Source organism: Pithys albifrons, chromosome 22 (genome assembly GCF_047495875.1).
Source record: "Pithys albifrons albifrons isolate INPA30051 chromosome 22, PitAlb_v1, whole genome shotgun sequence".
Classification (NCBI taxonomy): Eukaryota; Metazoa; Chordata; class Aves; order Passeriformes; family Thamnophilidae; genus Pithys; species Pithys albifrons.
Genome location: NC_092479.1, coordinates 3,985,647 through 3,996,287, shown reverse-complemented (window position 1 = coordinate 3,996,287; position 10,641 = coordinate 3,985,647). Strand labels below are relative to the sequence as shown.

Here is a 10,641-nt window from a genome sequence, read left to right as displayed (position 1 = left end):
TGCTCTTCCCGGCACTCCGGGTTACATTCCTCCGGAGCGCCCGCTCAGGCCGGTTGTGACATAGCCCTTAAAACTTTAAGAGGAATTTCTGGTGGGTGAATCCCCCCCCCTTTTTTTTTCCCACCCCCTTTTTATTATTATCATCATCTCTTTTTTCAAAATATTTTTTATTGTTCTGATTTTTTTTTTCCTCCCTCGGAGCAAAGATTTCTCCCTTGTTTTTGCAGCCGCGGGCTGGAAGATTTGAAGCGCTTCGGCTCCGAGGAGAGGCAGCCCCGCAGCCCCTCCCAGGCTCTCTCGGCTCTCCCGGGGCCAAGGGGTGTCCCCCCACCCCGGTTTGGACCGGACCTTCTCGGCCGCCCCGACCCGCCCCTACCATGGCAGCTCTGCCCGGGACGGTGCCTCGGATGATGCGCCCGGCTCCGGGGCAAAACTACCCTCGCACCGGCTTCCCTTTGGAAGGTAGGTTTGGGAATACACCTCTCCAGCCCTCGACACCTTGGAATAACCGGGAAGGGCCGGGCTTGAATGCTCCGAGGGGGGGGAAACAGCTGAACTTCACACCGGGGGGGTTCCCGACCTGAGCATCCAACTTCGCACCGCTCCCGCTGCAGCTGCTCCGTCCCCGCGACCCGCCGGGCTTTGCCTTTTTATTTCCCCCTATTTAAAGTATTTCCAGGCATCCCGCAGAATTTTTGGGGCGGCTTCTCGCGCTTCGGGGTTATTTCGGAGGTTGGGTGTTTTTTTAAACCGCGAATGTCCCGACAATTTAAGCTGGGGGAAAACAACCAAATTGATCATTTTCAACTTTTCCGGGGGAAATTAAGAATAAAAACCTTTAGCCGGGGGGATCCTGCAGCAGCGGGGAGTCGAGATGTCCTTGGCCGGAGCTGGCGAGGGAAAAAGGGGGGACTTTGTAGCTGTCACCTCGCTAAGTGTCATCCCCACCTCGCAGCGCATCTTTCCTCATCATCTGCTTTCCCTTTGTGAGACGGGAGTTATTATTTCTAGGCACACACGTTCCCCCCCGCCAAAAAAAAAAAAAAAAAAGGAAGAAAGAAAGAATAGGCAAATTTCAAGCGGGTCCCTTCTCCCCGCATTTATTAAACAGGGAAATTTCATCCTGACCGTGATCAAGTGGCGAAACTCAAACCTGTGGAAAACCACGCAGGCTGCAAAACATACAAGCTGGGGGGATTTGTTGAAGTGCTTTTCTGTAGCAAATGAAGTAAAACAGACGGCAAGGGAAAGGATCAAAGGATTACAACAATATTTGCACAACATGACTGGGAATAATGAAAAGAGAGAGCGGCCGGCGGTTTTAGTACCTCTTGAATGTAAAATTGGCCACTCGAGTGTTATCTGTCGATAATGATATATCCAGGGAGTGCTGGCCAAGTGACTCGGAATTAGCGGTGCATGATTCTTGTTAAATCGCGAGGCAATTTCTGGAATCGACTTTTCTTTGTATAAAGAGAAAAATCACCCCCCTCGCCTTCGCTGTCCCTCACCCCCTCCAGCCTTGTGCAAATTACCCAGCTGAGTTCTTCCCCCTCACTTTTTCTTCTCCCCCTTCCTTTCTTTTTCTTTCCTTTTTTTTTTTTTTAAATTCCCAGCCTGCGAAATCGTATTAATCTACAAGATCTACATTGCGAGATATTAAATAAATTGGGGAGGGGGATGATTAAGGAGCCGCCGGTGCCTCCGCTGCGGGTGGGGATGCGCCGGGTGAGGTGTCGGGGAAGCGCCGCGGCCGCGGAGGATCCGCGTTCCCTCCTCACCTCCCCAAACCGCGGAATAAACCCCAACCAAAACCACAAAAGGAAAAAAAAAATAAACCCCTCGAGGGTGTTTAGGAGGTTATTTCCAAAAGTTTGTCGGGCAGCAAAGAGCTCCGTAAATTGAAGCAAGGAGCGGAGTGCGGTTTTTGGGGGGCAAACCGGGAAGTTTTGGAGGGGTTTCGTTGTGCGGGTTTAAATCCTGTCTTGTTTCAAAGGTCGGGTATTATTTAAAACAAAGGTGTGGAATCGTAAATATATATAAATATATAGGGATAGAAGCACGAGGGGCTGTCGCGGGTGATGCGCGTACCGGTCGTGGGTTAATTTTATTTTCCCACTATCGCTGGGAAAATTCTCCCGCGTGATGGCAGGAAAAACACCGAGGCCAGGACATGGAAAGAGCCTTCTCCCTCCTTTTAACGATTCAAATCCCGGGAGAGAAGCTGGAGGTGCGGGGAGGGACGAGCTGCATTTCCCCTTCTTGTAACTTTTCTCCCTTCTTTTTTGGTTGTTTTTTTTTTAATCTCCTTCCTTTCCAGTTTCCACCCCGCTGGGCCAGGGAAGGGTGAACCAACTCGGAGGGGTTTTTATCAACGGCCGCCCTCTCCCCAATCATATCCGGCATAAAATCGTGGAGATGGCTCACCACGGGATCCGGCCCTGCGTGATCTCCCGCCAGCTGCGGGTCTCCCACGGCTGCGTCTCCAAAATCCTCTGTAGGTACCAAGAGACGGGCTCCATCCGGCCCGGAGCCATCGGGGGCAGCAAGCCCAGGGTGAGTGCAATGTGGGCACCGAGCTAAACATCCCTCGTTTTGATAAAAAGAAAAAATCGCGTTTATTTTTTTGGGGGTACAAGTTTTCCAAGTGGTTTTTTTTTTTAGAAGGAGGGGAAGGGGCTTTAATAAAGCTGCGCTTTTTGGCCTCCGGTGGGTACAAACCGGTGCGAGTTGAAGGCTATGAATAAATTAAAGTGATTTTTTTTCCCCTCGCGTGCAACAAGTGGTGCAAGTTGAAGCGTTTGCTTCGGCCCTGCTGTGTGGGGAGAAGAGTCGGGACGGTTTGGGGAATAATAAATCACTGTGTGTACATAAAGACTCCCAAAAAGCATCCCCTGCACCCCCTCCCTGCCTCATTTCCCCCCTAGAGCTCAGGATAAGCCCATCCCGTGGATCCCCAGAGATTCTGCTTTTAGGCTGGCCAACATTTGGGAGAGCAGAACATTTTCACAGCTTTATTTGCCTCCTTTCCCCCGCTCCAAATCCTTATTTTCAGCCCCCCAAACTGCCAAGCAGAGCAAGGAGGATTGAACTGAGTTTCTCGGCTCTTCTTTTTCAATTAAAAGCGCTTTTTCTCTCCCCTCCCCTTCCCTCTCTCTGCACACGCGGACACGCACCGGTGTCCCTTGATCACAAAAGCAGGTCGCGACTCCCGACGTGGAGAAGAAAATCGAGGAATACAAACGGGAAAACCCCGGGATGTTTAGTTGGGAGATCCGGGACAGGCTGTTGAAGGACGGGCACTGCGACCGGAGCACTGTGCCCTCAGGTGAGAAGGCAGCTTGGCAAGAAGGACACCCCAATACCCGCAGGAAGACGGAGGGAAATGATTATCACCACCAAAAAAAAAAAAAGTGTTTTCCAGGGTCCTTAAACACCCTCTCGGTCTTTGCTTTGATAAGGGGGGAAAAATCACCCCAAGCAAAGCCACAGCAGCAGATGAACCCCAGGCGAGGGGGGTGGTGCCCCCGTCTCTCAGTGCTCTGCTGCAAAACCAAACACAAACAAGGCAGTTTTCCCAAATTTTTGCAGTTTCTCTGGAAGCAGGAGGGATGCTGATCCAGAGGGAGAGATCGGGGAGTCAGCCCCCAAACCTAAAGGACACCCTGGTGGTCCTGGTGGGACTTGCCCAGTGGGGGCTGCAGAGCAGCATTTCCATCAGCCAGAGATCCCAGTTTTCCATCAGCCAGAGATCCCAGTTTTCCATCAGCCAGAGATCCCAGTTTTTCATCAGCCAGAGATCCCAGTTTTTCATCAGCCAGAGATCCCAGTTTTTCATCAGCCAGAGATCCCAGTTTTTCATCAGCCACAGATCCCAGTTTTCCATCAGCCAGAGATCCCAGTTTTTCATCAGCCAGAGATCCCAGTTTTCCATCAGCCACAGATCCCAGTTTTCCATCAGCCAGAGATCCCAGTTTTTCATCAGCCAGAGATCCCAGTTTTCCATCAGCCAGAGATCCCAGTTTTCCATCAGCCACAGATCCCAGTTTTTCATCAGCCAGAGATCCCAGTTTTCCATCAGCCAGAGATCCCAGTTTTCCACCAGCCACAGATCCCAGTTTTCCACGGAAAGCGACACATTTGGCCTGCAGGGATGTGTTTAGGGCCTGGCGGGCTCTTTAAGTCCCGGCTGTGAGTTCCTCTCTGGTTTTGGGGGTCTGAGTCTTCTCTGCAGGGCACATTTCCCCCAAAGCAGGACAGGGCCCGGGTCCCAATCCAGGCTCTGTGTTCCCATCTGGAGCTGGGGGGAAAGCTGGGAATTAGGGGGGATCTTTTCCCTGTTACAAGAGCAGGTGGCAGCCCTTGGGGTGCCACCCCGGGATGCAGCACAGGCTGTGATGCCCCGTGGGGCGTTGGCACAACCGGGTGCTGCCCGTGCCGGGGGTCTCGGGGACGGTGACAGTGAGGTCCAACTTTGGGTGCCCACCTTGGCAGCTCATTGAGCTCGGGGTGGTTTGGGGGGCACAGAGGTGTGTGCAAAAGGGGCTGCCTCCTGCCCACGCTGTGCAGCCCCGGCTCGGCTGTGCCCAGCCGGCTCCCACCTTGCCTTGCCAGGCAGCTTATACTTGCCTTTCTGTCTTTGACTGTCTGAGGTTTAGTGAGTTCGATTAGCCGGGTGCTACGCATCAAATTCGGGAAGAAAGAGGAAGAGGAGGACTGTGACAAGAAGGAGGAAGATGGGGAGAAGAAAGCCAAGCACAGCATCGACGGCATCCTGGGCGACAAAGGTAAAGGCGGCCGTGCCGGCGCAGGGTGGGCAGGAGGGAGGGCACGTCTGGCAGAGAGAGGGGCACATCCCTCCCTACCAAGAGGAAGATGGGATGGCTCCAGAGCCTCCGGTGTTTGTTCTTTCCCAAACTGACTGCTGGATGAGCAGAGGGAGTGATGCAGGGCCCTGGAAGGGGAAGGTGGTACCCAACCCCTCGGGCTGAGGATGCTTTCCCAGGAGGAAGAGCTGCTGGTGTTTCGCTCTGGATCAATTAGATATAAAAAGACGGAAAGGAGATGGCTGGAGGGGGGTTGGGAAGGCATCTCTGATTCCTAAATGAATTTGTTAAACAGATTTCTCTCCTGCTCTCTAAGTGGTCCCCTGAAACTCTGGCTGACAGTTGACCGATTTGGCCAATCAATATCAATTAGAGCAGCCGCGATCGGAGCAGCCACAGAGCCCCCGGCGCTGGGGGGGCTGCAGGGGAGAGGGGGGTCCTCGGCTCGGAGCAAACAGGGGGTCTGCACCCCTAAAGAATCTCAGGAAAAATAAATCTGCCGCCTCTGATGGGAGGCTTCAGGCCAGGCTGGTGGTGGGGCCCTGTTATCACCTCCCACTTGTCGGCGTTTTCTTCTCTCGTGGGAGGCAAAATTCAACTTTTTAAAGCTGGAAATGTGGGGTTGGGGATGGGAAACAGCCAGACCGGGCGCTGCGGGAGCTGTAATTTGATTTTTGGCAAAGCCGGGGGCGGGGTGTTGATTCCCTTTCCCGAAAGAAGGGAGAAAAGTGGCGTTTTTAGGGAGCATAAATGAGATTTATCAATGAAGGCGAGGAAGTTGAAGCCACGGGAGGGAGGAGGCGCCGTATCGGTGTGGGCAGAAAATCATCTCCTTGTGTAGCAGAACTCGGCGCTTTTGGGGGGAGAAAACCGTAATTTTAGAAGTCTCGGGGATGCACTTCGGGAAAATCGGGATTTGTTTTTCTCCCAAAGGACGACGGGCTGGACCTGTTGGGGTTGAGTCGGTTGGAGTTTGGGGGGATTTGGGATATTTTCGGGCCAAGAGGGAGCGGAGTGAGAGGGATTTTCCACACGGAACCTTCCCCCAATCCCGGTGTGGGAAGCTGGAGGGAATCACTCCCAAAGTTTCTCACTAGATCCAAAGTTTTCCCCCTTTTGGGACAATGACTGGGGCAATATTGACGTGGGGGGAATTCGGGGCAGAAAAAGCCCCTCCGTGTCACCATCAAACGTTCCTGGGAGTTTTAAATGAAGGTGCACAAAAGGGTTTTATTTTTTTTTTAAGGATCCGATCCTTTTTTTTTTTCCCAACCTTGAAGATGAACTTCACTTACAAAGACCTTCAAGTCTATTGAAGCTTTATAAGTAAAAGATTCCTGACCACAAAAGCAAACAGAAGGAAAAAAAAAAGAAAGAAAGAAAGAAAAAAGGGAAAAAAAAAAAAAAGAAAGGGGGGAAAGAGGGGGGAAAACCCGAGGCTGCCTTAAAAATGGAGTAAAGGGATGGGGGAGGGAGGGCTTGTCTATTCTCATTCAAAATTCGGCAAGGAGGAGAAAAAGTTTGGACAAAGGGCCAAGGAAGGGAAGAAAGGGAGATAAATTATTCAAAACTCCCTGCTGTTAGATAGTTTTGTAATATTATAGGACCGTCTGTTGGAAAAAGGGAGAACCGTTGGACGTTGCAAAATGTTGCTTGTGATTTGGAAAGAGGCGATGCTCATTTTGCAAATCGGGGCTATTGTGTCCGCCAAAAGCTCCCCCCTATCACTTTGGGGTGTTTTTAATTTTATTAAGGGACGTAAAGAAGGTTTTAGGGTTTAAAGTTTATTTTAAGCGCCGCTCACCGCTTGGAAAGAAAAAAAAATATATATCATTTTCAAGCCGCGGGTTGATTTATTTTTTTTCCCCTTCTCCGCGCGTGTTTTCCCCGTCACCACCTCCAAAATAATAACAAAAAAGAAATTAAAAAGAAGAAGAGCGAAGGAGCTGGAGGCTCTTTATTCATGATTAGCGCGCAGAGGTGCGTGTCAAAAAGCAAAACAAAACGCTCCCCTCTTCCTTCATGGGTAATATCGCGGACAAATAAAACACGAGCGCCCATTTCTTTATGAAAGAGAACTAATTTGGGCAAATTCGCGATGCCGGAGCCCGCCGAGGGCCGCGGTACCTCCAAGCGCGCAGGCTGCGCTCCCATCCCGGCAGGCAAATCCTGATTTATCAGCAATTTAAGACCTTTTTTTTTTCCTCCCCCGCCATCCCTCCCTGACTTTGTAGATCGCGGAGAAATCGCCCAAAAATGCTTTAATTTGAGGGGATTTTGGAGCTGGGGGGAATGAAGGCGGGTGCGGGTTGGCCCCGGCGCATCCGAGCGCTGCGCGATCGTGTCCGGCTCAAAAACAACCCTTAAAAAATAAAAAAAATCCACCACCGTCAATGTGTATTTTGACGCCCGCGAAAGCTTTAATGGCCCTAATTAAGATAATTGATGATTCCGCTTGTAGAACACTCCGAGGTGGTGCGTGCGCGCTATTTTTTTTTTCCTCTCGAAAATAGTAATATTTTTATACAATAAAATTAAAATCTCTTCAGAGACGTTTCCTCCCTTCACCCTAATTTTTTTTTCCCCGGGAAGTTCGCAATAAAATAAAAATACACCGCGACGCTTCCACTTGTTCTCAGCTTCGCGTGGGTAGTTGGGGGGATGTGTGTGTAAAAAGGGGGTGGATTTTTATTAATTTCTGATTTTTAACGCGGTTTTATTATTCTCGCGGATGGCGAGAGAGGGGGGAAAACTTTGTTTTGGCCTTTTCCCTCTTGCCAAACGCTTCATTGCGGGCTCTCCTCGCGGGGAGCCGGAGGAAGACAGCCCTAAATGCTCTCTCTTTTTAAGTGTTAAAGAAAGATTCCACCCTGCGCCTGTTTCTTTCTATCGTCTGCTTGGCATTTAATAATGTTAAGACTTATTAGAGCTGGTAATGAAAACTGTGGCTGTTGAATAGGGAGCTGTGTTGGAGAAGGGTGTAATAGCTCCAAGGCATGCTAAGAAATGTATTTATCCCCAATCAGTACTCACTCTCTGAGTTCCCAGCACAAACGTTAAGTTGAAGGGTTTTAAGGCAGATTAAATTGAGCCTTTATTTCTTTGCACTTTCATCTTTAAACGGCTCACTCCAGCTAGCCCTGGGCATATATTCATGAGGCTTCACTTTATTTTTTATTTTTTTATATATATATTTTTATATCTCCTTGTTAAGAGCGAGTTGTTGTTATTATTATTATTATTATTATTATTATTATTATTATTATTATTATTATTATTATTATTATTATTATTATTATTATTATTATTATTATTATTATTATTATTTGGGGTTGTTGTTATTTATTGTGGCTGGTGGGGTTTATTGGGGAGGGTCAGGCGATGCTCTCCCCCGTTTGGGGGATGGAAAGGGGGGGGCATTTGGACACCCCCAAACTTCAGGGGGTGCTGCTCGGGGGTTAATTGGGAGGAGCAGGGGAAGGGCCTCATCCTGGTGGGGTATTAATTGCAACCAGACGCGGGGAAGGGGGGTCGGGGGGTTAAGGGAAGGCGATGGGGTTGCGCTGGGGGATGGGGAAACTCGGCATGTCCCCCCACCCTCCCGGAGTGTCACCCCACGGTCACCCGTGGGGACAGCCCGTCCTGCCCCCCCGGATCGCTGCGGGATGCAGGACACGATGCAAAGGATGCTCAGGGCTCGGGTGGTGCTCTCGGGATAGCGGGGGACCCATCTGGGGTGAAAAAAGGGATTTTTAATTAATTTTCTCCCGTGCTTTCGGCCTCCGAACTGCGCTTTATGGCGCCAAGTTTCTCCCAGCGATCGATTTGTCGCTTGGATCCCCCGTGGAAATACCTCGTGGCGCGAGGAAAGCCGAGGGGGAAAGCCGGGAAAGCAGCGGGATCGATCCTTGCTGGAGGTGGGAAGGGCGGACAGGTGCGAAGAGCGAAATACGGGCACGTGGAGGGGGCAACAATTTAATTTGGGAGCCCTCGGTGCCGCTCGTGGGGAGTTTTGGGGGGTCGGGGAGAGCGGGGAGAGGTTTGGATGGGCCCCGCTCCAATTAATTAGGCTCGGGGAGGGAAAGGATGGGCAGAAAGAAGAGAGGGGACCCCCCCAAACCTGGAAAAAGGGCTTTGTTTCCCAAGCTGGAAGCGGAGAGGGAGGGGGGGGAAGAGGCGATGTGGAGTCAATTTATCAGCAAACAATCTGCATTGATTTAAAACCAACAAGCGCTTTCTCTGTAAATGTATGTTTAGAAGGGAGTGGAAGGAGGGAGGGGGGGGGAACAGACACTTCATCAAATCAAGGGATTACCAAAGGTTGGCAATCTAATCAAACAGAGACCAGGCGGGATTTGTGAGTGTTGCGAGTGGGATCAGCTCTAATAATGGGGGGCAGGAAAGAGATAGGGTAGTGTCAAGCAATTCATTGGCTTTAGGCTGAGTTATTCTGTGCATATTTCAGGGAGAGAGAAGAGGGAAAAGGAGAGAGAGAGAGGGGAAAAAAAAAGGCAGGGAGAGGGAGAAGGAAAGGGGGGGCTGGATGGGAGCACACACGGAGCTTACATGTCACAAAAAAAGCTGAGACAAATGAGGTACAACAATAAACACAGATAACAATTACAAAGGCAAACAGTGGCTTTTGGGAACAAGTAGCTGCAGAACCTGGTCTACATAAACAAAGTAGGCAAATGTTTGCAAGATAAACTCCTTCCTAAATCAAGTGTGACGGGAAGGAGAGAAGAGAGGAGGAGAGATAAGGTTGGAAAGGGGAATAAACGAGTATAATCTAATACAAGACGTTTTAAAAAACAAACTTAAGACAAGGATGCGGGGAGAGAGGTTCAATTATACAGTAGGAAGTGAAATAATATAAGGGAGATGTTTGTGATCCAGGGGTTGTTTGGGTTTTTTCTTTTTCTACATCACTCCCCCTCCCTTCTTTGGGGGAGAAGAATAGGTTCAATTATAGACCGGGGGGGAAATATTAAGGCAAATATTGGTATGAAAAGCGCTGGCTGGCAGGTGGGGTGCCCGGGGTTCAGCTTGAACGGCAAAGGAAATACATTCGAGACGTTTTAATCTCTAATTTGAAGGTGGATGGGAGATTACATTATCCAGGGAGGGATAGGAAGCAGATATTTGGCGATGGAGGGAGATGGATGCCGTGATAGAGGAGGAGAGGAAGGAAGCGGAGAGGTCTCTTTCTAATCCGAGGTTTCGCCCGTAATTGGGGTAGGAGAGACGAGGCAGAGATTGAATTAAGCGCCAGGAAGGCTGTGAGGGAAATGTGTGATCCAGGTGTGTGTGCAGGGGTTGCTCGGAAACAAACAGATTTCCCCCCCCCCCTCCCCCGAAAAACGCCACTCTTAACCCCCAAATAATTTAAAGGAGTAGTTTAAGGCCGTGTTGGGGCTTATTCTCCTTTATAGAGACATGTATATATGGATCTTTCCAAATGAGAATTGTATATAAGAGGGGAGAGACGTGTCTGCAGTGTGGTTAAAGGAATTAGATATTTACCAGTTTGAAATAAGCCTGGTTATAAAAAAAAGGGAGAGAGAGAGAGACACTGAAAAGATGAGACGGGAGAACACTTCAAACGAATTCATCATCTGGAGTGGTGAAGGGGAGATTTAGAGACAGTATTGGGAAGTTATTTAGATATTAATAACATATTTTCCTGAGGCGTCAGGAGTGCCTCCATACGCACTTTTTTCTCGCAGCTATTTGGCTGGGTGAAATATGGGAGACCCAAATGTTGGGAAGAGATAACACAATCAGCCTAGCCCTGGTCCTGTGACTGCATCATAGC

The 10,641-nt window shown here is 49.8% G+C and overlaps 1 protein-coding gene across 3 annotated transcripts in view; it reads left to right on the top strand.

Moving 5' to 3' along the window:
* The first annotated feature begins 208 nt into the window (after positions 1-208).
* Positions 209-10,641, top strand: part of PAX7 (paired box 7) — a 125,235-nt gene continuing 114,802 nt past the window's right edge. For 2 of the 3 annotated variants that reach the window (XM_071575639.1, XM_071575638.1), the window contains exons 1-4: positions 209-462; positions 2,321-2,556; positions 3,199-3,328; positions 4,659-4,787. In XM_071575639.1, the coding sequence (XP_071431740.1) occupies positions 378-462; positions 2,321-2,556; positions 3,199-3,328; positions 4,659-4,787 (580 nt within the window). In that variant the 5' untranslated portion in view covers positions 209-377. Of the gene's footprint in view, positions 463-2,320; positions 2,557-3,198; positions 3,329-4,652; positions 4,788-10,641 lie in introns of all 3 variants that reach the window. The other variant, XM_071575640.1, reaches the window with a different exon arrangement.